Genomic DNA, 27,916 nt, shown 5'->3' with positions numbered 1-27,916 from the left:
TTTGAAGGCCCTGGAGTACAGTGAATTTTAAACCATTTCTCTCTAATAATGTTTTAAGAAAGTATAGAAAATGACACTAATAAAATAAATATACAGACTTAGAATGCAAAAAGATTTTAAGGATTTCTTAGAAGACAATTTGCTTATGTCTGCAGGAACAGATGTGGGTGGTGTAGTGGATGAATGTGGGCATGTAGTCTGTGCATGCGTGAGTGTGTGTGCACGTGTGTGTGTGTGTGTGTAGAGTGTGTTTGTGTGTGGTATGTTTCTGTATGTGTGGGCATGTAGCATGTGCTATGTGTGGGGTGTGTGTGTGCAGTGAGTGTGGTGTGTATGTGGTGTAGGAGGGTGGGGGTGGGGAGTGTTGGTGGGCATAGGTGGACTGAGTGGTGGTGGGTTTGGAGAAAGCTAGCATATGTGTGTGAAATGGATGTGTACAGGTGAAGGGGGTCGTGCACCTTGAGATACCTCGCCTTCTAGTGGGGCAAAGACAGAGCCATGGTTTTGTCTTACTGTTGCATGCGCCCAACTGGCCAGGAAGAACAACGCTGCAACAGGATCCTTCTGCACACATTTATTCAGTCCTGTTTCTTCTTTCTCTATATCTCCCCTGTTTATATCTCCCTTGTTTATATCTCCCTTGTTTATATCTCCCCTGTTTATATCTCCCCTGTTTATATCTCCCTTGTTTATATCTCCCTTGTTTATATCTCCCCCGAACCCTGGGCCTCTCACTCTTTTATACTCTCAGTTCCCATCCACGCACAGCAGGCCACGCCACCTCACCAGGCACGCAGCTTCAGCTAATCAGGGCAGCAGGGGCATATCTCCATCAAAATGGATTCACCAGTATCCTGGTACACCTGCACAGCTCTCAAGATGTTTGTGGCTTATATGAGGAAGTCAGGTGCAAGTCATACGACTTAGCTGCAGTCCTTGGCGCCTTTGGGACTGCCGCCACACCCGCTCCTCACATCTTACATACACACAAACACACCACACACACACTACACAGACACATGAGCACACACATTCACATCACACCACCATACACACACTACATGTCTGCACTCACTCCCCACATCCCCCACATCTGTTCTTACATATGTACACAAATATTCTTCTAAGTTTATGTCATAGACAGTGTGTTGTATAGAGGAGGGTGAGTGGGTGGGGTGGGTGCTTATGAAATGGGTGTGTGGGGTAAATGCAGCTTGGGGTGTGGCGGGGATTCACATGAATAGGTCTAGGGGTGGATTGTGGGTATAGGCAGTGGCTGTGTGAGATGGGTGTGAAGAGAGTATGTATGGGTAGGTGGGTGTAGTATGTGGAGGTGTGTGCCTGGTGGATATACATGGGTGATCTGTGTTCTGCATGGATATGGGAGTGTATAGAGGGCATGAAGATTGTGTGTGCTAAGTGGGTGTGTGTGGATGAGTGGGATAGATACACATGGTAGATACTCAGTGAATGGACTCTGAGTGTGTGGGAATGTGAGAGCTAGATTTGTGTGGATTGCATGAGGATGCTGACGGGGGTGTATGGAATAGGTAGGGTCGGGGTAATATGGGGTATTTGTGTGTGGATGTGTGCAATAGGTTTGTGTGTGTGGACAGGCAGTGGACCTGTGTGGGAGAGGTGGGTGTAGGGAACCTCTGTGTATAACAGAATGTGTGCTTTCTATCTTAAACCTAGGGCAGCCCGATCTTCTTGTGGGGTAAACACGACGTCTATGTCACCTTCTAGACTGAATGAAAACATTGAGATATGAGAAGCTGTTATCAGATGTCTGTAAATCATAACAAAACTCTTACCAGTGTTATCAGTCATACTGGCAGAAGAGAAAAAAAAGCATGTGTACCTACTGCCATCTGGTGGAAAATATGGGAACTGCATATGAAGTGAGATGTCAGGTTTGGGATTTGTTGGCAAGGATAGGTTTTGTTTGTTTGTTTGTTTGTTTGTTTGTTTGTTTGTTTTTTATATTTTCAAATTTTTCTTTTTTTTCCATTTTTTATTAGGTATTTAGCTCATTTAAGGATAGGTTTTATTTTGATTTGTTTTATTTTGATTTAGCTCACTTCTTGGTCACCGCCTTCTGAACGTCCTAATAGTCAACTTCCCTTTGTGGAAGATCTAGTGAGCGAACCATCCTCACAGCTGGAACGTAAAAATCTGGACTCTTTCCTAGTTGCTGCACATGGTCTTTAGCCATGTAAATTGTATCCTCAGCATGCTCATAGTAGCCTTGTCTCTGTGACTTCCAGGAAACTACTGCAAAGCCTTGCCATGAAATAGCACCTCTATTTGGCTTCCAGAAAAGATACAGGGCCACAGGACCGCGCTGAGGCGGGATGGTGACAGAGGCACACTATTCCCTCGCAGCCCACCAAGATCATTATTAAAGAAATGATGGTCCCCTGGGCACACACTCCTATTTACACTGCTGTTGGCTCTGTCACAGACCATATATATCTCCTTAAAGGCAAGGCCACTGCATACTGTGCTGTCTGGCACCACTGCCAGGGGTGACCCTCGAATGCCCTTTATCTCAATAAAGCGATTTTTCCTTCGTCCAGGACACAGTGTGAAAGTGTAGCTCACAAAACTCCAGACTATAAATGCGAAACCAGGGGAACAAAACCCAGACGTCACCATCAAACTCAGACCAATTAAAGTCTAGAAATGAGAGGCCAGGGAAGGCAGAACATTCAATCAATCATGTAACCACCCCTGGGCCACGACCTGGATGCCCTGAGCCCAGGAACTGAAAGGATGCAGCAAGAACTTAAAAACTGTGTGTCGTCTGGGTCCCAAGGAACAGCTTTCTGTAGAGGAAAATGCACATTTTTTTCCACCTTTCCCTTAACTATTAGAAACTTTAAGTTGGGCTATACATCAGGAAAATTGTCTCCACAACTACTCTGAATTTTTTTCTGCAGGAAGTCTTCATTTATGTTCAAGTGTTTTTGGCCTCTGCCCAGAACAGGGAATGGGCAATATCAAAATATGAAGTGAGAGATAAAGTAGGCTCTTCCCAGAAATTTTTTCACAGGAGCTAAACACCTAAACATATAAAGAAATGGCTACCTGGACTGAAGAGATGTCTCAGTGGAGAGAAGCAGGTGCCATACAAGGCTGGGAACTTGTGTTTGATCCCAGAACGCATGCAAATAAGCTCAACTCAAGAGTACACATCTGGAATCCCAGTATACCTACTGAAGATAGAGACAGAAGGTAGAGACTAGAAAATCAGCTGGTCTGGGCTATGCAGAGCAGCAGAGACCCTGCTTCAGGAAGGCAGATGGGGAATGTGTTGTGAATGTCCTCTGAGATCCACCTTGACCACCAAGCTATGTGCACTAGTCCATAGCAGCAACTTGGTGTTGAAGCAGCAACTTGGTGTCTGAGGTAACTGAAGGAGAGAGGTGCATAGCTCCCTGCTCTCCCTGTATCCACTACATAATGCAACTCCGCTCCCACAAACATACCCATCCCTCCTTACATTGTGTAGTTTATGGGATTCTGAAATCAATTACCCTTATTGCTAGATCATCTAGCACTGAATACGCTCCTGTACAGAAATAGCCATGACCTTTCTGTGAAGCTTATGGTTGCATAATGATGTCTGTGTCCTCTGTCCTAGCACTCACACAGGACTAAGTCACACCAGGGCTTTTCTCTCGTCTATTGTCAAAAGTCCGGTTTTATACATAGTAGCATGGATGTGTTCCTGTCAGAATGCTATAGCTGAACAGCAACCACTCCAAGAATGAGCCTTGCCAGTGTTTGGGATCCTCTGTTCCACCCAGGCCACCGTCCTGTTGCCTCAGATGTCCCTGCCCCTCCAGGGAGCTGCTGAGTCCACTAGAGATTGCTTGCTTCAAGACACCCTTGGTCAGCCCAGCTTGATTCTGGCCTATATGCCCTCTCATCCTCCCGCAGCATAGCCTGCTGGGAAACTCAAGAGAACAGGTATGTGCCAGTCTCTTGAGGACTAGGCTCAGAACCAGGTTCCCTTTCACTGCCCGATGGCAGCAGTATACAGGACAAAGATAATCGTTGTCAACGGAAAGAGCTACAAAGTTAGCATGTAAAAGGTAGGGGCTGCAGAGAGAGGCAGAGAGCATAAGACATAAGAGAAATTCATGTTGAATCCAAGTCATGGCGACATATGTATTTATTTAGTTAGTGGTTGATGCATTATAAAGTCACAATAAGCATGTGTTTGAGGAATGCATGCATGCACCACTGAAAGCTGTTTTTTTTTTTTTTCAGATTCTTATAGAACGGCTGCTGTGCTCTCTGAGTACCTCTTGCTCACTTCTCAGTTCCTCCAGAATGGGATAATGAATGTGATCGTCAAAGTATCATATCACAGATAATTTGCAGTATTTTCTATTAAATCCAGCATGTGTCACTCTTTATACACACTTTAGAAAATGCATGTGTGTAGCTCTGCCTTCTCCATGGCCCTGCTGAGAGAAGTTTTCACAGGACGACTACACTCCATAAACATCTGAGCCCTCGGAGACCACGTAAAGTCTAAAATTACTAACGGAATGTTTAGAGACAGCTGATACATAGAAACTGGGGGAAAGTTGTGTGTTTATGATACTTTACTGGTTGGGTACTTTGGAACTTATGTTAACTATTGAGTCTCTGACTTACATAAGGTGTGAACAGGTACAAACTGAGGTCCAGTCTTGAGCCCTCATGGACTTTAAAAATCTTCATGCTTTCGTGTTTGTAATTATTCAGAGTTTTAAATGGATCTAATAAAGACAACATGTAAGAGGACATGTGAATAGAGGTGCCATAAGGAAACCTGATATTTCATATACTAACCTAAAAAGTTAAGTGAAAAGGCAAAAGTTTAAAAGATATAAGAAATATGAAATTATTAAATTGCACAAGGATTCTCAGAAGTTACAAAACAAGTCATGATAAGGCTTTATGGGGTGATAGAGTTAACAATGGTAAAATAAAATTTGGTGACAACTTCAGCATAGAATTCTGAGAGAGAAAAAAACTTTATTTAAGTCCATCTGGGTAGTAGCTGTAGCTATAATCCTAACACTTGGGAGCTGAGGCAGGAGGATCACAAGTTTAAGACTATTGTGGATTATGTAATAATCACATCTTTAAAAAAAAAAAAGGACAAGACATACCATAAAAATAATAACATAGGATCCTCAGGAAAGCTAATGTACACTCGGCACACAGGAAGAGAGACACGCAAAGCACTGGGCAGATGAGTTCATGACACATTGAATAAGCACAAGAATATCTTACTAATAATTACTGGCATCTGGGACTGGAGGGGTGTCTCAGCAGTTAGGAGAACTAGCTGCCAGTCCAGAGGATCCAGGTTCGTTTCCAGCATCCACATGGTGACTCGTGATCATCAGTCCTGGCCTCCACGGGCACTGGGCACATGCATGTTGCACAGACATACATGTACACAAAATATTCATACACTTATTTTTTAAATTTGTAAACGATTACCAGAGTCCAGTTGTTGCATAGATGTCACAGAGGGTAGTTTGGCCATATGGTGTTCCATCCACTCCACCTTCCTCTCTCACCTATGTTCTCACCAAGATAAGTTTTAGGTGAGATGTGAAAGCCAGGAACAGAGGGCAGGAAAAAAACAGGACAAGAGGACCTTTCAAATAAGGGTGATCACCGTGTCCTCACCATGCCTCTTTCCTGTTGGGATTCTGGGAGGAAGATCTACAAAAACCCATGAGCTAACCTGGGCTCACTCCAACCCTAGTTTTGCCAACCCCAGCCTAGTGTCCCCTGCCCACTAACCACAGAGCTCTCTGACATGGCACGGGTACGGGGCAGGGGCCAGGTTTCTTGCCCAATAGTTCTTTAAGGAATGATGTTCCAAACTAAACACATTTGTGTGACCAGAACATGGAAAACAGAAACTTGGAGCTAGAGAGGTTGCTCAACAAGGAAGAGTGCTTGCTAACTTACAGACAGCAAGGAAGAGTGCTAACTTACAGACAGCAAGGAAGAGTGCTAACTTACAGACAGCAAGGAAGAGTGCTAACTTACAGACAGCAAGGAAGAGTGCTAACGTACAGAGGACCCAGGTTCAGTGACCAACACCCATGTTCTGTGTCTCAGAGCTACCTGTAACTCCAGCTCCACATGGTCTGGCACCTTTTTCTGGGCTCTGAAGCCACCTGCACACACACACACACACACACACACACACACACACACACACACAAAGAAAAAAGAAACTAACACTACTGGGGAAAACACTGAGTGCAGAAAGAAATCAGGCATAGCACAATAAATGTTGTATCAGGAAAGAGACAGAGAGCCCTGAGGAAAATATTAGTATTTTTGCAGCTCTCAGTCTGTCATGTTTCCTAAACTACTGTGGACTCATGTTCCACTGACTTGCATGTGGAGGGGTTTTATTAAAGTTTTCAGACATTACATTTTGTACACTGTTTGCTTGAGTGGATAGAGCAACATGGAAGCTCAGATCCATTCAGAGGACAGAAACTAAAGTTGGCACTCGTGAAGCAATTCTCCTCAAGAAGATACTGACTGGTTCTGTGACAGCGCTGGTTGCTTTGTCACACAAAGTATCTTCCAGAAAGCCTTCTGGAAACGCCTGTGACACAAAGGGTACAGAAAGGGATTAACAAACGAATTGAACCATTGCAGCCAGAAGGCAATGCTGTACCACACCGATTTGGGGCGTTCCGTTCTGGGGTAAGTTGAAAGGACAATTGTGAACAGACAGTATGGAGCCCAGCAAATGGCAAAAGCGCTCAGAAGGATGGCCAGTGACCTGGCTAGCTTCCTGCCTCTGAGAAGCTCTGCGTACTCCCTTTGGCGAAGCGCTGCACTTTCCGATCGCCAGAAGGAACCCACTTTGAAGGCAGTGATACTGCTGTTCATGTGAGTCCTTAAGGACACCAGGATGCTGCTCTTTCTTCGAGGACTTTCTGAGTGACGAGATGCAGCTGATTCCTTCAATCCAGGATTACTTGTCCTGCAAGCCACCCCAGCTCTGTGTAAGTGTCCTGAAGCACTGGAAGAGGTAGTGGAGAATCCAGCATGGCTAGGGCACCTACTGAGAGCCCTACGCTTCCACAGGCTCCAGTAAATCTGTACATTGAAATAAGCCACAGAGATGACAGGAAGCAGGAATTCCAAGAGCATTGTAATGGTGAGGATGTACCACTCTGTAACAAAGCCAGGCTCACAGTCCTTTGTGTTCGTGCTGTTCTTCCAAGAATCTGAAGCCAGAATCATCGGGCCATTTACCAAGAAAGCCAGTATCCAAACAGCCACCATTTGAGCAACAATCTTCATGATGCCAGTGTGTTGAGCCCTATAAGACACCTACAAGAAACCAGACAACTAATGTGGTTTAATGAAAACACACATGTTCCAGGGATATGCAAGAGCTACACTAACTCACGTGATGTTGGCACATGCTTTCTCAATAACTGTCAAGACAAAACAATACACCATCAGGTGAAGATTTGAACACTGTAGCAAAGCCATGGACACTATCTAAAATAAGAAAGCAGTTTTCTCAAAGCCTGCTGTGGTGGCATGAATTTGTAATCCTGGCACCTGGGCAGGAGGGATAGGAGGATCCTTGAGGCCTTCTGGCCTGTCTGTCTAGCCTAATTGGTGAGCTCTAGGCCGAAGAAAGACCTGTCTCAAGGGAATGGCGTTTTGTAAGGATGGCACCGAAAGTTGTCTTCTAGCCTCTACACACACTTGCATATACACATGTCCATACATGGCACCTGTTCACACATGAACAAATGCATACGTATGCCTGAAAAAGGTAGATGGTACCTCAGGGATGATACTTCTGACCACCACATGCATGCACATATGTGTATACTCATGCAGAAAGAAAGAGACAAGCAAACAAAGGGAAAGGAAGGAAGGAATTTTTCCTGACTCTAATCTGAACAGTTACTGGAACTGAGAACACTCACCGCAGTTCTCCATCTGCAGCCTAGAACAAGGCAGTATTCTCTTCAGTGAAACACACGTCAGTGTGAGAATGCATCACAGAGTGGACACACTGTTGGATGATGCTTCAGTTAAAGAAAACATTGTGGTTTGGGGAATTCATATAGATAAACATGTAGAGAAAGACATGCACCACATTACAGGGCAAAACCCATGCTGTACCACAGGCACAGTTTTAATGCTTTAAAGGTACGGCTTATCTGATCCTGACACTCAGGAAGAATATACTCAGCTGTTTACGCAGGAACCCCACGGTGAGGCAAACAACAGGTAACCCTTGCACCACTCCCAAGAGACTGCACCCAGGAAGACACTTGGCCATGTTGGAGTGATGCTGTGTTTCTGAACACTCTCAGGGCACTTCTATCTCTAAGTGTTTCCATCACGGCCAAAACCATGAGGAGAAGCCATGTTGAGAGACATGACTACAGCAAGTGCCAGTGTGTGTCTGTGTGTGTCTGTCCATGTGTGTCTGTCTGTGTGTCTCTGTGTCTCTGTGTATCTATATGTTTGTGTGACTCTGTGTCTACTTGTATGTTTTTCTGTGTGTCTCTGTTTCTGTGTCTCTGTGTGTATGTCTGTGTGTATCTGTGTGTGTGTATCTGTCTATGTTTGTATTTCTGTGTGTGTGGTGTGTTTGCATGAAAGAGCTGTGTTTCTATGTGTGTGTCTGTGTGTATATGTCTGTGTGTATCTGTGTGTATATCTGTATGTCTCTTGTGTGTGTGTGTGAGGGTGACAAGGTTAGACTTCCACAAGGACAAATGAAGTTAGAGTCTGTGAGTGAGTGTTACCCTCTGTGGTCTTTATGTCAATTGTAAGACAGTCTTTGAAAATCGAAAGGCATATTGCTCTGTATCTGGAATAAATATCAAATCCAGAGCCCTGTCAATGCCAGAAAGATGATCTATTCCTGAGCTACATCCTGGCCCTTCCTTTTCAAGGTAAAAACTCATTCTGTCGTTCAGTTTGACCTTGAATTCATCATATAGCTCCAACTGCCCTTAAATTTGGGGTCCTCCTAGTTCTGACTCTTGGGAGTGCAAGTCTGTCACAGAACCAAGAAGGTTTTCTGGTTTGGTTTGGTTTACTTATTTATTTTTATGTGTATAGGTGTTCTGCCTGCATGTGTGTGTGTGTGTGTGTGTGTGTGTGTGTGTGTGTGTGTGTGTGTATGCTACATGCATGTGTGGGGCTCCTAAAGGACAGAGAGAACCAGGAACCAAAGGTACATTACAGATAATTGTGGGCCACAGTATGGATTCCTGGAACCAAACCATGGTCCTCTTCGAGAGCAACAAGTGAAAAAGAGGCTCACATTTGCTTTGATCCTGTGGGTCATCAATCTCTCTGAACTTGTGTGCATTCTGTTTGCTTCCTTCCAGCTCAAATGTCCCAGGTTTCTCCCATGCCCCCACTCATAAGAAAAGAGGTGCCAACAACCTCCCCTCGTTGGATCTTATTTTCTCTGTGAGTTTTAAAACCTCACTACAGCATGTTTTCACATTTTTAAAGAGATGGGTGGCCCTTTGATTTACTGCACACACATGCCAATGGCTGTTGGTAAGAGGGAAGTGATTAATAATTCTTTTAATTTTTTAACCATAAAGAAATATGGGCCCCCACCCCCCACATACACACACACACCAAACTGCTGGTGTTTCTGAGAATAAGCTCAGAAGTAAGATGGCCTGTGATGCTGATCACAGCTTCCATACACAGCCCACTTTCCCATCTCCCACTTCTCATGACACTAACTAATCTACCACTAAGTCTAACGGTTGTAGAGATGGGGACAACACCCAGATGGTCATAAGCCTGCATTTAGCTGAATTGCTCCGTTGCTCGTTGTAACGGTATAAGGCTGGAGGAGCTTCTCCCGTTCACTTTGCATAAGGTCGAACGCGCTAACGGACATCCCAGGGGCCTGGGCAGGGGATGGCAGTCTCATCGTGTCTTCATCTCTGACCCAGGTGACTGCAGTAGCCTCTCTGAAATCAGTCTCAGGACATTGCTCCCTGTCCTGCCTCCTTCCCTACCTCAGTAGTCAGTCATGTTCCATCTGGGAGACAGGAAGGCCCTCTGGAACCTTCTGCTATTAATAGTGAAGTAAGCTCCTGTGTTCAACTGAACTGAGTTCCCTGATGAGTTCCACTGCATCCTATCCACAAGTACCTGTGAATGTGACCTTATTTAGAAATATGGTGTTGACAGATATAATTAAGATAGGATGACATCATATTGGACTTGGGGTCACCTTGATCCAGTAATGACTGGTGTCCTTATAAGAAGAGGAAGAATAAATAAAAAACACAAGTTCCCTCTGATTTCTGCCTGTGAACAATTAGCTGCTGAGGCACATGCAGTGGCCACCATTCACACATTCTCACGTGGAGATTCTTGACAAGCAGTCCACATTGTGCTAAGTGCCCATCCTGGTTTATAGCCTTCATCCTTGGCCACATGATAGCAAAGAGTTGCAGTGAAGTATCTTCAAGCCAAAGATGGCCCATGAGAAAGCTATGGACATCTTCCCAGAGACTTCAGAGAGAGGTCATCCTCCATGGTGTTGAACTTGTAGCTTCCAGATCGAACAGAGAGTAATTCCTGTAGATTTTAGCCACACAGACCATGGCGCTGCACTAGGAATTCCCAGCCAGTCCCCCAACACTATTCATCATGGCTTAGATTTCATTGCAAAGTTTCTCTCTTCATATGAAGGCAAAGGAAGAATATTCTCTCCCAACTTTCATCCTGGGCACACTTTAATTCCTACTCTCTCTATGCTATCGCCACTTGGCCCCAGCCGGGGCTCTTGATCTGTTCCCAGCCAGGTACATAGCTCGAGACCAATGCTTCTCCCACCAACACTGGCTCTGCTTCTTAGAATAGCTCTCTCGGTCCCTGGGGCTAGCTGCTGCCAAACCGCTCAGCACTCCCAAATTCCCACTGCTAGCTGGGGGCACACTTGCTAACCTATGCTCCACTGGGTTACCTTTCCCCTGGAGCTCAGTTAATTTACCGCAAAACTGAAAACATCAATCTTAGCTTAGAATCAACAGATAACACAACCGCTGAGTGCGGAATCTATCATCCTAAACTCATTGACTATTCTATGTTAGAAATCTTCTGGTGGCAGAGTCTGGTGGATTTTGCCACCAGATCTAACAGTTCTCAGTCTCCATTGTGCTTCCTAACGCTCCCGCCTCATCATCCAAAAAGAGACATTTGTTTCTTCTCCATCCTCTCTTCCGCTCTCGGACCGGAAGACCCGCCGCCTCCTCGCCCAGTGATTGGCTTCTTGTTGTCTTTATTATCCAATCAAGTAAAGGGAAATTCCACTACACAAGACCCATCTTCGTCACCCACTGTTAGCCTGGCCCTTCCAAAGGACATCTCTGAACAACATTATAGCCATCTTCGATGAAGTTTTACTTTCAAAATTATGGGCATATTTCTACTTCCTGGGCTGAGTTTCCTGTTTCTCATCACTATCTCCTCTACTTACAGCTTTGGGCAAAACTGAGTTTCCCAGGAACCCTACTTGAGAGCACTCAGGAGTACTGGATTTATCCCAACAAAGTACAAGCGCCTTCTTAGCTGCCCCGCCATTGTTGACGCTGTTCACATGTAGAGTTTGCCCGGTGCTCAACTCTGTTCCTAGGAATGGAGTCCCAGCCACCTATATCTTAAGAAATTGGCAGCCTTCACTGCCAGAGAATTTCTTAAAACAAAACTAGGGTGAATACAGCACGAGTGCTTGTGTGCGCCACTGCTAACATCACCCTCACCCTCACCACCACCACCACCACCACCACCACACCGCACAAATCATCTATGTCTTCTCGACAGCATAGCTGAGCATACTACAGGTACTACAATACTGAAAAAAAAATTATTACTGAGCCCTGGATAATAAATATTTGCTGTTCCCTAACCTTTCACAGGCAGAGTCACCCTATTAATGTCAGAGGCCAGGAAGTGATGTCCTGAAATGGAACTGTCTATGTTTTTCCAGAGTATTCTGTGAAAGCAAAAGAAATGTGTCTTTTTTGAACAACAATATTTTATAATCTCCTTGTTCCAACAGTTTATAGTTTATCTAATCTAATTTCTTGTCCTCTTGGGTCCACTCGGGCAGGAGCATACCAGTTAGAACTCAACACATATGTCTCTGGGTATGCCTCCGTCTGAATCACTACCATTCCTAAAATACTTATTTCTGTATCTTAGCATTTAGCCACATGGGCCATACAATGTCTCCCAAAGCTTTGTGATCCTAAGATTCAACAGTAAGTGACGTCAAAGGTTGCAAATACGGGCTGGGGAGGAGCTTGCTCAGAGTGAAGCACTTGTCAGGCAAGTGTGAGGACCTGGGTTCAGACCCCCAGCACTCATGAAAAGCTAGACTCCAGCAGTGTACACAGAACATCTGCACTCCTGAGGAGAGAGAGGGGTTAAACGCAGAAGAGTGCCCTCAAGTTTGCAGACAGGCTGGCTTGGCATGCACAATGGAAAACCAGCAAACCTCAAACAAGGTGTAAGATAAGAACAACACCTCCCTCTATTCCTGTCCCCCCACCTTCCTATCTCCCAGATCCACTCTTCTGGTTTTTTTAAGATCACAAAACACTGCACCACAGCTCTGTGGCTGCTTTCTAACCACACCCTATTTTCTCCTTTATTCTATTGCTGAGAGGTTTAATCTTTAAAAATGCTGCTAACTCACTGATGAGGCTATTCCAGATTTTGTGTAAATCCAGCTTTCTTGCCGTGCATCCTAAGCTGGCACTGCTATATCACCATCTTCTCTTTGGGGGGTTCAAAATCGATTTTTCTCACCCATTCACTAAGGGATTCTTTCTAGTTGCCCACAGAGTTCTATCTTGAGAGGAATATTGAGGTTGTAACTTAGCCATGGGATAGAGATTGGAATCTCACAGAGAGCCAAGCTACGGAAGACGCAGCTAGCACTCCTCATGATGAGCCCTGAATTTTCTTTGGTCCTTTCTTTCCCATTTCAAACACTGATAGAGTTAACCAGATCATGCAGAATAAAAGTCAGTGGGTTTCATCCCTGGGACCCATCCCCAACATTCCCAGTACAGGCTTAAGGACCCAGAATTTACAACTGTAGTCTTCTAAGAAAAATGAATGAACGTTATGACTTACAGCATTTGAAACTGACTGGTATCGATCGTAGCTAATGAGGACAATATTGTAGACAGATGCGGTGCACAAAAGATAGTCAGTAATGAGCCAAAACATGCAGATTCCACTTCCAAAATTCCAGTTAAACAACACGTGAGGGATGTACAGAGGAATGGAAATCAAACCTGTACAAGGAGGAAATTAATTAAAAAACAATACTGGACGAGCAAGTCGACTCAGTGACTGTAGATGCGTGCCACCAAACTTGATAAATTCCCCAAATCCACATGGCACAGGAGAGACCCAACTCCTACAAGTTGTGCTCTAACTTACACATGCATAGCATGGCATGCTGTGGCACCACTGCACCCATGCACGTGCGTGCACTCGCGCGCGCGCGCGCGCACACACACACACATGCATACATGCACACATGCGCACACATACTCAGCTTTTTAAATATTTTAAAACTATACACATCATTGACTACCAAAAAAGGGTACATTCTAATGGATACATCATAGAATGGCATGTCCAAATCCACAGAATATAGCTTACTTATTGTTACTAGTTGGATAACTGTCCTTTAGAGGTGCTATGGAAAAGTTCAGTCTTCAGCATGGTAGGACTGGTAGGTGCTGTGGACCTGTAGAGATGGAGCCAGGTGTGAGGCTCTTAGCTCGCTGGAGCATGCGCTGGACAGAGCCCAAATTCCTCTTCCCCATTCTAGATGTAGTGCTCACTCACACACATGCTCCCAACCAACCGTCTAACACCATCAGGAGCCAAAGCAATGGGCCACCCGACCTTGGATTCGAACTGCTGAACACTGATCTCAAAAGTTAGCTGTCTCAGGCATTTTGATGTAGTAATGCCGTGCCGACAATGGTAGATATAAATATCGTTGGTATTTTGCCAAGCTCTGTACAACTGATATCCCCTATGCATTCTTTAAGTGTTATTTTTAAAATAGTTGTCATGAGCAAGCTACCGGTGGGTGCTCCTTATCAATTCCCAAATGAAGCAGAGATCCTAACTGCATTTCCAGCCACATCCATCACAATGAATACAGATGTTCTCTGTGGTCCAAACTAAACATGGCGTCGGTCCGCCCTCCCGCAGCAGTGCCTCCAGCGGCAGCCCTGATTTTTACATCCCTTTGAAACATTGTTCCTCATAGGATGTCTTCCGCTTTCCCGTTTTTTTTCTGCTGGAGATCTGGTCTCCGCCCTACACTAGGCACATGAAGCTCCCTCCTCGCCTCTTTTCTCTCTGAAAAGCACTTACCTCTGTCCCTTTCCCAACGCCCTTGTCCTTGGAAGCTCTCTTACTGCTGAGATCCCTCTGTCATGTACACTCTCAGAAATTTTGCTACATTTTTTTTTTTTACTTTTTTGTGCATATAAATTGTATGCAATAAAGGGTTTCACCATGACATTATCATGAATGAAGATATTTTTATTGTGTTATCTCCTTTATTGCTGTCTCTTTTATTCTTCTTCCTGCAGGACCATTCTCTTCCCAGTCAGTCCTCTCTCTCTCTCTCTCTCTCTCTCTATCTATCTATCTATCTATCTGTGTGTGTGTGTGTGTGTGTGTGTGTGTGTGTGTGTGTGTGTGTGTTCCCTCTCTATCGCTCCACTGGGAGCAGTCCCAAACCCAGTAGCTGGGATTACAGGCCTGTATCACCAAACCTGTTTTCATTCCTATATGTAGTTCAAATAACTTGCTAATTTTGTGTTTCGGTTATGGGGTACGGTTGGTTTATTGAGACAGGATCTTGCTATCTAGCCCAGGCTGCTCTCGAAATCACTGTAGTTTGGGCTGTCCGCAAACCTGTGATACTTAGCCTTCTTCTGGGCCTTGGGCTGAGATTACAGGCATATGCTACCAATTGTTCTTTCAATGATCAGTAAGAGTCCCTGTGGTGACTTTCATATCATCAGCTGGGGTGGGGGCGGGAAGGGCAACTCTGACACAAAGTAGAACTCTAAGATTACCCGAGGTAAATCAAAGTACCTCGAACTGAGACACTGACATTTTGGTTCATCGTTCGTTGTGGCTTTCAGTGCTCCTGACACGTATATTTTCCACCTCTGTACTCATGTCTTCCATAGAAAACATGAGTAACCACTAGACACTGCTGACTTCAAGACTAAAGAGAAAGATCTGATTTAAACTCCTTTCCACACTTTCAGAACTTTGTGAAAAAGGAAGGATGTGTTAAGATTTCTAGAAACTGCATTAAATAATAGCTGGCCGCCTTTTTCTTTTTTTTTTTTTTTTTTTTTTTTTTTTTTTTTTTTTGGTTTTTTGAGGGTTTCTCTGTGTAGCCCTGGCTGTCCTGGAACTCATTCTGTAGACCAGGCTGGCCTTGAACTCAGAAATCCACCTGCCTCTGCCTCCCAAGTGCTGGGATTAAAGGCATGTGCCACCACTGCCCAGCCATGCATGCTTTATTGCCTGAGTGCAAGCCTTTCACAGAACCTGAAGCTCTCTAACTTGGCTAGGCAGCCAGGCCTGCAGATTGGGGATTGAACCCTTTGGTTTGGTAAATCCCTGCTGTCTCCATGGTGTTCTGGTATAGATACCCTGCTCTTGGTTCCTCTCTCTATGGAACAATGCTTCCATAGAAGAAACAGTTTCAGAAAATCAAACCTGAACTATCTCTCAGACAGGCCTGCTTGTACATGCCCCTGCCAAGTCTGCTCTGGAAATTTACAAGGCCTTTCCCATGGCTGAGCAATGAGCCTTTGTCATGTGTGCTTAAAAAGAAGTGAGGGAGGGTGAATAGGCTGTATCAAAAAGAGGATGGTATATATTTGAGGGCTAATATCCAATATATACAAAGAACTCAAGAAGTTAGACTCCAGAGAACCAAATAACCCTATTAAAAAATGGAGTACAGAGCTAAACAAAGAATTTTCAACTGAGGAATACCGAATGGCTGAGAAGCACCTAAAGCAATGTTCAACATCCTCAGTCATCAGGGAAATGCAAATCAAAACAACCCTGAAATTCCACCTCACACCAGTCAGAATGGCTAAGATCAAAAACTCAGGTGACAGCAGATGCTGGCAAGGATGTGGAGAAAGAGGAACACTCCTCCCTTGCTGGTGGGATTGAAAGCTTGTACAACCACTCTGGAAATCAGTTTGGGTGTTCCTCAGAAAATTGGACATAGTACTACCCGAGGAACAGCTATATCACTCCTGGGCATATACTCAGAAGAAGTTTCAACATGTAATAAGGACACATGCTCCACTATGTTCATAGCAGCCTTATTTATAATAGCCAGAAGCTGGAAAGAACCCAACAGAGGAATGAATACAGAAAATGTGGTACATTTACACAATGGAGTACTACTCACCTATTAAAAGTGAATTTATGAAATTCATAGGCAAATGGATGGAACTAGAAAATATCATCCTGAGTGAGGTAACCCAATCACAAAAGAACACACATGGTGTGCACTCACTGATAAGTGGATATTAGCCCAAAATCTCCAAATACTCAAGAAACAATTCACAGACCACATGAAGCTCAAGAAGAAGGAAGACCAATTGTGAGTGCTCCGGTCCTTCTTAGAAGAATAACAAAATACTCACAAAAGCCAAATATGGAGATAAAGTGTAGAGCAGAGAGTGAAGGAAAGGCCATTCAGAGACTGTGCCACCTGGGGATTCATCCCATATACAGTCACCAAGCCCAGACACTATTGTGGATGCTGACCGGAGCCTGATATAGCTGTCTAGCACTGCCAGATCCTTACAAATACAGAGGTGAATGCTCGTAGTTAACCATTGGACCAAGCGCAGATTCCCCAATAGAGGAGTTAGAGAAAGAACTGAAGGAGTTGAAGGGGTTTGCAACCCCATAGGAAGAACAACAATATCAACCATCCAGACACTCCCAGAACCCCAGAGTTCCCAGGGACTAAGCCATTAACAAAGGACTACACATGGCTCCAGCTGCATATGTAGCAGAGGATGGCCTTGTCAGGCATCAATGGGAGGAGAGGTCCTTGGTCCTGTGAAGGCTCGATAGATACCCCAGTGCAGGGGAACTGAGGGTGGGGAGGGGGCGTGGGGGGAGGAACACCTTCATAGAAGCAGGGCGGATGGGATGGGGGTTCTGAGAGGGGGAAAACAGGGAAAGGGGATAATGTTTGAAATGTAAATAAAGAAAATATCCAATAAAAAAAGATAAAAAAATAAAAAGGGGTTGGTAAAGGGAGATGAGGTGGAGAAGGGGAGCAGAAATGAGAATGAAGACGAAGGGGGAAACCCCATAAGATGGGAGGCCCACCCCATAAGATAGGAGTCCCGCCCCATGCCAGCTGCCCCTTACCTGCTGTCCCTCTGCCCTCCTCACCCCAGCCTCTGGCTCACATTCGCTGTGCACCTTCAGCCTCACATCCTTGGAACTGCATTTCTCTTGTCATAGTCTTCCCCGGACAGCAGCCCCTTCTGTTCGTTCAGACGTGTCTTTCTCAGTGAACCCTGGCTCTCAAGTTTTATACTGAAATGGCATACTCCCTCCCTCCATCCGCTCTCCCACTCTCACCCTGCTGCATTTTCTGAAGCAATTATCACCTCTAAAACACTACATACTTTTACTTATTTATGTTGTATATTACATCTCCCCAGTCACACACACACACACACACACACACACACACACACACACACGCACGCACGCACGCACGCACGCATGCATCAGGAGGGTAAGAAGTCTTGCCAGTCTTTGTGCTTGTTTGAAGTGTGCAACTGTTACATGAATGAATTGAAGACAGTGGGGAAGCCTAGTTTGCTTTAAAATCAACACCAGTGTGGTATTGCTCTTCTGTCCAAGCCACCTAAAAAATTGCTACCTCCTCCTTAAGCAAGCAGCAAGCAAACAGTGAGAAGAAGTAGAGAGATGCTGGATGGTGGAGAGTGCAGAGGGGCCACACTGTGTGCTCATCCCTCTCCCTGTTCTATATGGTGAAGTTCTAACATTCTCAGAGCGGCTCTATTGAGAGATAGAACATCTAAAGGAAAGACTCGGGGTAAATGTGCCACAAAGGTGGAGCCCTGATTCAATAGACTGATAGCCACATAAAAGGAGACAAGACAGAGTTTGCCTCTCTTCACAAACACCTCTCCAGCCCATGTGAAGCTGCAGAGAAAAGGCCACAGGGAAGGGAGGCTTCACTAGGAACCAAATTTGGTAGAATCTTGACCTGATCTTGAGCTTGTAAGATGTGTAAAAACACAGATTCCTAGTATTTAAGCTTCTCAGCCTCTGGTATTTTGTTACAGTAGTCTCAGTATATACAAAAGCCAAGAGAGAAATCCTGAACTGAACTGGTATGTAAAGATATAGATATAGATGCAATACATATAGATATACATATATAGCTATAGTACAAAACAAACAAAAAACTTCCCACCCTATAAAATTGTTCCAGGCTTTGTTGGCATCAACTACATTTTGCCTCTGAAGAGACTTTCCTGACCATTCACCATATGGCTGATAGGATATAAATACCCATGGTTGAGAGCACTGGTCACACAGTGCCAATTTAATAAGCATTTCCTTCTATATCTATATGCACAGTGTACTAGCTACTTTTCTTATTGCTGTGATCAAATACTGGACAAGAAGGAATGTAAGGGCGGTTGGGTTCATTTTGTCTCCCAGTTTAAAGAGGTACAGAGGTCACAGGCAAACAGGACTGTGTCAACAGGCAGGAATCAGAGTCCATAGGAAGCAAGATTGGAATATCGAACCTCAAGGCCTGTCCCCAATGACATACTTCTTCAGGAAGTCCTCACCTCCTAAAGGTTCTATAACTTTTCCAAACAGCACCTCCAGCCAAGGACAATGTGCTCAAACGCACGAGGCCCTGAGGGACAGCCCACCTTCGCCACAGCTGATAGTATTCAGATTAGTAGTAATGATAATAATGATAGTAATAATTCTAAGTGTCTGGCTTCCAGCTACAGAAAACCTCTCCTTCATGCATCACCCTGAGAGGATAGCAAGGGAAAGCCCACTGGCAGAACACTCAGATCTTAGTCCACAAGGCTCTCAGACACTGTCCCATTTCTTGTCCCATGATGAGTGTTGTGCTAAAGGCGATTTCCACAAGAAGGTCTCAGGACACAAGAAGCATGAAGGACAAGACCACAGGGCTCAGTTGGTAAAGTGGTTTTCTTGCAGGTAGGCAGTGTATCCTAATTGGTGAGTTATGGGCCAATGAGAAACCTTGCCACAAAGGAAGTGGTCACTACTCCTGAAGATGACACATGAGGTTGTCTTCTGGCTTTCACATGTACATATACACATCCATTTTCAGGTGCACACACATGCACATGTGCAGGCACACACATACAAGAAGGAGCTTGTACAAACACACAGAGACATATCTTCACAACTGTTTGTCTTGTTTGAGACATGGTCTCACTATGTAGCTAGGATTAAAGGCATGAACCACCACACTCAGTCTGCATGCAAACATTTAAAAAAAAAAAAAAGCTTTGACATCTCTCAGCAGAAACAAAGCTGTTCCTTGCCCATCCTCGTGCCCGTGGAGGGAACCGCAAGTCTACCAAACGACCACATCTACATCTCCTGGCTATGGTGCTTAAGCCTCGATTGGAAGTGTGTCCTCGATGCCTATCTTGGACTAGACAGAGAATTACTCATTTTTATCTGAAGCTGTCTTGGTTTGAAAGTTCCCAGTCTAAGGCTCTCTCAGCTCTTCACCTCACCTTTCCCTACCGCCAGGCTCCTCATGGTCTCCTCTCACTGTGCCAGAGTGCACCATCTCTTTTAAGTGCCAAGTGTTACTAAAGGCTGTAAAATCCTGTGAGGGAAAAGGAGATCTGTGTTTCTATAGCAGACTGCTCTCTGTGTTTACACATACTGTACACTTACACATGTGATGTGAGCATGGAGAGCAATGCAGAAGGATCTGCAGCTAGCTGCAGATGTTAGCTGGAGGATGAAATTGAGGCAAGGAGTGGTAAGATTGTTAATTTAATTAAAGCACACATATAAACATACATATGTGTGTATACACACATACACATATAAAAAGCATATATACATATATACACATATATATTTATAAATACATATACACGTTATATAATTAATATTTATATGATATATATGAATACATATATGTGTATTATGTATATATAAGTGTGTGTGTGTGTATATATATATATATATACACACACAATGTACTCCTCCTGTTAATGGTGAGGCTCCTGGGTTCAATTTCTACCACTGCATAGATAGATAGATAGATAGATAGATAGATAGATAGATAGATAGATAGATAGATAATTGGCTAGCTCTGTTTATCTGTGGCCTGCCATTTCTGTTTAGTAAGCTCCATTAGATACTGACATTACTGTGTGAAGGTCTTCATCATCCACCTTCAGCCCTAGCTTCCTCCATCCAACCATTTTTTCAGCAGCCAGCCTGCAGCACATACTCAGCGATTTGCTGCCTGTGCCACTGCTGATCCTTGTCACTCTCTTCCTCATCTTCAGCTCTAGAAATCCTATCTGTCCTCAGGGTTACACTGGGAGTGCCACAATCCTGTAACCACATGTACCTCCCTCTGCCCTGAGTGTCCGTGGCACACAGTGGACCGTCATGGAACCTCCCATCATACCCGAAGGTCCTGTGAACTTATCTTACATTCTGTGCCACTGGAGAAAGAGACAAACCCTCTCTGTGGATTTCCTGGTTCCCTGATAGTACTGGAGTGCCCAACTCTGTTAACATTCACTGTGTATGATACAAACGTTAGTAAACTCAGTCTGAGTCAAAACATTTCAGACAAGAAATCCAAAGAGAAGGGGACTAATGTTTGTTGAGCAACCACTGTGTTTTGGGCAATGAACAAAATGTCCTCTGATTGTGTTTTAACATAAGCACAAGCTGTATGTAGCTATGAAGAAAAGTAATGTGGCTATAGCAAAAGACAGTCTCCTAGGAGCTCCTATGAGATGCATCGGTCCTCTGAAGTACAGGAGTACCCTATCTGACCATCATGAGAAGGGGAGAGCATAATGCCCAGCAGGTAGAGCACCAGGCTCACAGAAGAGATAACAATAAGGAAGTGAAAATGATTTTTTAAAAATTTTTTTCAAAAAAAAATGGTTTCAAAGACAGAGGAACCTAGTTTCTGTGAACTCTTGTGATCACATGATGCTCTGGTACTCTGTCACATGTAGAGCAGCTGATTGCTGACTGTGTCCAATTCCATGCTATACAGTACACTGACCAACCTGTCCCTGTCCCTGTCCCTGTCCCGCTGCATGTACCACTTCTTGGTCATGCTCGCTTCCAGCAGACACATGATTCTTATTACTTCAATACTGGGTACAAAGGAAACGATACTTACTAAGGGAATAGTACCTGTAATTCTAAACAAATTAAAAATAGCTCTGAAAGCAACCTAACTGTGACACTAAAATAACTTTGGAACTATTCTGAATTCTTTTATTCTAAAAACAAAACAACATAAAAACCTGTTTTCAGATAAAACTTCCCCTAATAGTCATATGTGTACTGTTTCTTTTTAAAGTGCCACACATATCCTTGCCAGAGTTCTAACACTTTAACTTTTCTTCTTGTCCCCTCCAATCCATGCAGCCCCTGGAATTACACAACTTTAAGTTTGATAATTTTAAGTAAAGATACATAACTTACCCACGAGGAAGTCAGAAATAGCCAAATTAAGAAAAAAATAATTACTTCGATGTCTAAGGTTTCTGTCCACCACAAAGGCTAAGATGACCACAGCATTGCCTACCATTATAGCAAAGGCAAATGAAGACATTAAAAATGCCAAGGGGACCTGAGCAGCTGGTGGCAAGATGCCAGTACTGTTAGACTCCGACATCACATCAAATGATGGCTAGTACAGGAGATCCACTTGGCCAGGCAGTCTTAACAACCAGACACCTCTTAGATACAGTCCCCTACTCAAAACAGCAGCTTCAAATCTACTGGTGATTTCACACTACTTCCTGGTTATTGATAACCATCAACTTGTGGTGGCAATTTCCCTTTAACTGACACTGAAAAAATGTTTTCACAAAACAAAGAAGTATTTTTCTTAAGCAATGCAATATATTCATCTATCTCCCAAGTAGAGAGCAATATTATATAATATCTATAAAAACATAGTTTATATATTTTATGAGCCATAAGCTGGAATTGGGTGAGATTCGTTTTTTAAAATAAAGATCCAACTAAAAATTCTCTTCTGACCATAAGAAGGAACCAGGGGTTAAGTTTCACTCTGCCTCTAAAATAACCTATAAAGGGAGCGGGGACAAAGGGGCAGTTCTTCCTGAGACGCTCGCAGGAGGCTTCAGAGCCGGTCAGAGAAGGGAAATAAAGACAGGAAGTCTAACAGTGCCTCTGAGCCGAGGGGTTGGGGCTGGGAGCTGCAGGACCAAAGCGGGATGCGAACTTCAGAGAAGCCCAGAGGTGATGCAGGGGACTGAGTCCTGGTCAGAAGAGTATGGAGGAAGTGTGCAGGCAGCAAACAGGAGTATTTGAGAAGATGAGCGTGAGTGGTACTGAGGAGACTGGGGTAGGAGGATTGATGTGAGGAGACCAGACCAGGCTATACTGAATCCCAGGCTAACCTGTACTACAAAGTGAGAAGGCACCTCAAAAAATAGAAGAAACTAGTATTTATAGACCATAAAATAATCCAACCCAAAGATAAAACTTACAACTAATATCAGGCATTTCAAGAAACAAGCTAAGAAGCCAACCCATAATAAGGAAACAAATCAGCCCACGGAAACCAATTTAACCCTTGTTTAAAAAGCCAGACATGACCCCCAACAATGGGCAAAGAAACATGTTAGTGGTGGTGCTGTTCTTATCAGTCAAGGGCAGAGCAGATGGCAGTCCTTTGTGCATTCTAGCTTGATGCCCCGGCTTGATGGTCAAAGCTGTCATACGCCTACAGCTCAAATATATCAAATTGAATCAAATCAAATCCAGGCAGCACAGCTAGGGAGGGGGAAGGCAGACAGAGACCTGCAGTCCACCATGCCATCCACAGACCTGATCACCAATGCACAGCACAGGTGGGCCAGAGACACCCACCTGCAGTCACACCATGTAGCATGGATGGAGGATGCAGTCACTCAGGGTTCTGCCAGCCACATGCTGAGCCTGCAGCAAGAGCCGCCACAATGTGCTAGTATGTGGTGGTCAGATGTGAGAGAAAGAGCAGCCTGAGCATTATGAAGAGAGATGGAGTGGTAGACTAGAGGGTGGGGAGGAATAGCCTATGGTGAGTGGCCAGTCCCGCCAACGGGGGCCATAGTGAAGTCCCAGGCTGAGATGCTACTGAAGGCCATGTCTGGGTCCATGGCTATGTAGTGTCAGGAGCCGGTCATTGTCCATGACTCATTTTACCACTGAGAACAGCCATTAGGGAAAACATGGGTGCTCCGGGACTATGTTTAGCTAGCCCCAACCATCACTGGATGCTGAGCTCTAGTGAACCCATCTCCCACCTCTGGCAGCACTCAGGAGAGTGGGCCCTGCACCTCAGCCAGGCAGCACAGTGGAGTTGGCCTTTGTGGTGGGAATAGCCAGCCCCTTTGTGTGGTAAGCCAGCCAGCCCTGAGGGCATAAGTGTGGGAGAGCTAAACCCCACCACTCGTCTGTATTGGGGTGGCACATGCACAAAGGTGATGCCCCATCCCTTACACCTTCAATCATGAATTTTAGAGAGTTGGCCCTGCCCCTCACCAACTTCAGCACTCCAGAGAACAGGCTCCACACCTTACTTGGACACCACAGCAGAGCTGACCCTAATGGTGGGAGTGCAAGTGAGCCAGCCCTGAGGGTGAGAGTGCAGAAGAGCTGACCCTGCCACTTGTCTGCCATGAGGTGGTGGGTGGGTATGGGTAAGGGGAAGCTGGGAGAGGGGATGCCCTCCACCCCTTCACTCCTTGGCACCTGAGGGGGTCAGGAGAGATGACCGCAGGTCATGAAAGCAGGTGAACTGACCCTGCCTCTCACCAGCTGCAGCACTTGGGAAGATAGACACTGGATCTTGTCTGCCCAGCAAAGTAGGGCCAGCCCTGGTCAAGGGTGTGTGGGTGAGCCAGCCTTAGGGTGAGAGTGCAGGAGAGATGGCCCCACCACTTGTCTGCTGTGAGGTGGTGTGAGTTCAGGCATGACCCCCTCCCTTCCCCTCACCACATGCAGCAGTCAGGAGAACTGGTCCCAGGGTCATGAGAGTAAGTGAGCTAGTGTTGTCCATCACTGGCTGAAGCACTCAGGAGAGCAGACCCTGTAGCTCTCCTGGGCAACAAGGTATTGCTGGACCTCATAGTGAAGGCACGGGTGAGTCTGTCCCAAGGGTATGAGAGTGAGAGAGCTGGTCCAGCCCCTCACAGGCTGTAGCACTTGGGAGAGTAGGCCCTGTGCCTTGTCTGGACAGCACAGTAGAGTGGGTGTGGGTGGGTGGGCTCCTGAGAACACAAGAGCAGAAGAGTTGACCCTGCCTCCTGCAGATGATGGCATCGCGTTACCTAGCTGGCACAGAGCTGAAAAGATCACCCTGGTGGTTCGGAGAAGGGAGAGCCAGGGTGCTGACCAGCCCAGCTTCCATGCAGGTCCAGATCCAGGGCTCTGAGTTGACCCACCCAAAAATCTGTAAAATCTGCACATGATTTGGATGTGAAAAGGGCTGGACCTGCGGATCTCCATGACACAAGGCGGCAACAGGATGGCCCAGAGGAGTCCTGATGAGGATTCAGTGTTGGTGGTGTCACAGAAGCCAGAGACCTCAGGCCAGACTCACGACTCATTGAAATGAACATTTACAAGTGTGCACAGAGCGGTAAACTGAGGTCAACCTGTACTCTTTACACACACACACAGCACTCTGATACACATGTGCATATATACAAATATGAACACACGCACTCACGCATACAGAAATAAGCTACACAAGGACCATCATATAAAATTAAAAAATACAACACAACACAACACAACACAAAAGTGTGAACAGTAAGTGTGGTAGTTGCCACTCTGAATCCCAGGACTTAGGAGGTAAAGGCAGGAAGTTCAAGGTGGTGATCTTTTGATACATAGAAAGCTTAAGGTCAGATAAGATTACAAGAGATGCTGTCTCAGAACAAAACGGAAAAGGTGCTTTGTTTTGTTTTGTTCTGTTTTGTTTTGTTTTGTTTTTTTTTAAAGAAAATTTAAAATGTATGTGGTGGTAGGGCATATAACATAAACTGGAAAGCCACAAATGCCTCCAGGTTGCTTGTTGAGAACACTCTGTGCAGAAATACAGTGAATGGATGAGATGTTTTTCAAGAATGAAGGTGAATAAGAAACTCTCCAGTAGCCTACATTTGGTTTTTAAAAAATGCCTTAATATGTTGTATGAAAATTTTTTCAATTAAAAATATCTTTCCCAGCCAAACAAAAATAGAGCTGGGAATGGCTAAGCAATGTTTGCCCTTGACTTTCTAAGCAAGAGACCCGAGCCCAGATGCCCAGAACCTTCCTCCCGCAGGTTCCTTGCCAGCTATTTTGTTGTGGCTTGAGACATGGTTATCAGAAGTAAGACATTATGTGTATCATTTCCAACCTAAATGCAAAAACTCCACCCCAACTAGACCATCTGCTCCTGCACCTTGGCAAGTTGGGTCAGATCATGAAAATATGAGATGGTACCATAGAAGGTAATATCCCTTTCCCTGTATTTATCCAAGATGACACTTGCCATTGAGAATGAGCCAAGGGGAAGCCATAGACTACCTCTCCTCTCTACTGGCACACACAGTAGATTTAGCCAAAGGGATCTATAGGTGTTGTGTGTAATTTTAAAAACCATGCTTGCTCCTTGCCCAGTGCCACAGCTGTGCTATGATCCAAGATCTGCCGCCAGCAATGGCCCTGTTACTCAGCCCCCATGGCTACCTTTGCCAAGTTGTCCTGGTCTCAGCTCCACCAAACCAATAGCTCTGACGCTTTTGCTCTGGATTCTGGGAACTGCACTCCCTCTCCACTGGCCAACCACCCTGCAGCTAGCTCCGCCAATGTCTGCCCTGGCTGTGTCTTTTCTCCTGCCCACCTGAGTTGCCACAGATTGAAAACACCAGACAGTCCTAACACTTAAAAAGCCAGCCAGATAACACAAGTGATGGCCACAGAATCTACTGCAATAAACTCGTCAGCTATCTTGTGTCAGAATTCCACCAGTGGCAGAGGTCGCCACCGGTTCTAGTCAACCCGAGGCCTCACACAGTATACTGCTCCTTTCCCAAAGCCTGCTGAAAACCAGTCTCTCTCTCTCTCTCTCTCTCTCTCTCTCTCTCTCTCTCTCTCTCTCTCTCTCTCTCTCTCTCTCCCTTCCCCTCCTCTTCCTCCTGGGACCTGGAAATTCCACCTTTTTTCCTCTGCCCAGTTTCTGTGTCTGTATTGACACAATCAAGAACCAATTAGGGAAATGACACCTCCACCTACATATAGAAGGAATGGCTTGGATGGCAATGGCAACTGGAGATGGATTCGTAGAATTGCAATAGTCAATAAGCTGGAGCTAGTTCTTGAAAGGATGTTACAAGGGAGAGTCTCATATGAGGTTGCTGGAAGGAAACCCATGATAAAGAGTAACATCTTCCCTTCCAGTTGTCTCCTGAAATGCAGGACACTGTTTTCCCAAACCTCTTCTTTTGGAGAACCTCAGGGAGCATTACAGCAGCCAACTCAACTAAGACATACATGCTGCCAAGAATGGTCTAGAACCCCAAAACAGACAAGCAGACGGGAGCTCTGGCTGGAGTGAGATAGGCCAACACTCACAAAGCTCTGTTCACATTTCACTGAAGCTGTTGTTGAAGACCTGAGTTGGGAGTCAAGCCCTGGATACACATGTCCACCTCCAGCTGAGAACACAGATAAACAGGAAGCCTAAAGGATGTTAGATGCCATTAACTGTAAGGAAAGATTAAGGAAGGAATTGGGTAAAATGGCAAAAGTCCATCCTCTGCGTGTCCTATGTGTCAAACCCTGACTGTAAAAATAGTTCTTCTTCTGTTCACGTGGGTAAAAAGCCACAAGGAGATAGATAATTGGAACACTTAGATAACTTAAAAAAACAAAACAAAACAAAACTTTGGGTTCACATTCATGATAGTGAAAAGTCAGAAATCCTATGTGGGTGGCTGTGGGAAATGTGACACTCTAAACAAATACCGTGGCATTCCAGTTTATTCCTTAGTCACAAAAAAGAAAGACCATAATTAATGCATTCCCAAGCCTTCTGCACTCTGAGGGCTCAAACTGCATCTGAGATATAAACCATGCTTGTATGAAGGAGAGAGCCTTGTGTGACTCGGCAGAACTCAATGCTTACTTACCTCATGACAGGGCAGGTCCAAGGAGCACCAATTAGAGACAGCAACTCACATGACCCCACCCACATCTCACAGGATAGATATGCCTCTCTACAGAATGATGGACATCGCAAAATGCATTTGTTCATTTGCCTCACTCAGTTTTCACTTTTACACACACACACACACACACACACACACACACACACACACACACACACACGCATTCTTTCCCCTAGCTTCTCCTTCTCTTCTATGAATCTCAATATAGTTAACTCTCTGCTTTCACCGTCCATCTCATGTTCTGTATCATGTCATAAAAGCCCTGT

The 27,916-nt window shown here is 44.9% G+C and overlaps 1 protein-coding gene across 3 annotated transcripts; it reads right to left on the bottom strand.

Annotated features, from left to right (window-relative positions):
* Positions 1 to 5,441: 5,441 nt before the first annotated feature.
* On the bottom strand, positions 5,442 to 22,161 carry Hrh4 (histamine receptor H4). 3 transcript variants are annotated; one of them, NM_153087.2, is made up of 3 exons: positions 21,901 to 22,153; positions 13,204 to 13,367; positions 6,261 to 7,380 (listed from the first exon to the last, which is right to left on the bottom strand). In NM_153087.2, exons 1-3 carry the CDS (start codon positions 22,091 to 22,093, stop codon positions 6,562 to 6,564), a joined length of 1,176 nt encoding a protein of 391 aa, NP_694727.1. In that variant the 5' UTR covers positions 22,094 to 22,153; the 3' UTR covers positions 6,261 to 6,561. The 3 variants fall into 3 exon arrangements, with proteins under 3 accessions (XP_006525880.1, NP_694727.1, XP_017173363.1); XM_017317874.1 differs by lacking the exon at positions 6,261 to 7,380 and adding an exon at positions 7,998 to 8,083 and having other exon boundaries at positions 21,901 to 22,161; XM_006525817.2 differs by lacking the exons at positions 13,204 to 13,367; positions 21,901 to 22,153 and adding an exon at positions 7,995 to 8,514 and having other exon boundaries at positions 5,442 to 7,380.
* Positions 22,162 to 27,916: the final 5,755 nt, after the last annotated feature.

The sequence above is a fragment of the Mus musculus genome, chromosome 18, assembly GCF_000001635.26.
Source record: "Mus musculus strain C57BL/6J chromosome 18, GRCm38.p6 C57BL/6J".
NCBI classification, from domain to species: Eukaryota; Metazoa; Chordata; class Mammalia; order Rodentia; family Muridae; genus Mus; species Mus musculus.
Note: the sequence above shows the minus strand (reverse complement) of the source record. Positions and strands in the feature narration are given on the sequence as shown.

Excerpts from the sequence above, each read along its gene's own strand:
- Hrh4 (NM_153087.2), bottom strand. The coding sequence starts at position 22,093 with ATGTCGGAGTCTAACAGTACTGGCATCTTGCCACCAGCTGCTCAGGTC. Across the intron at positions 13,368-21,900 it reads TATTTCTGACTTCCTCGTGG|GTTTGATTTCCATTCCTCTG; the intron begins GTAAGTTATGTA and ends CTCCTTGTACAG. Across the intron at positions 7,381-13,203 it reads ACCAGTCAGTTTCAAATGCT|GTGTCTTATAGGGCTCAACA; the intron begins GTAAGTCATAAC and ends GGTTTCTTGTAG.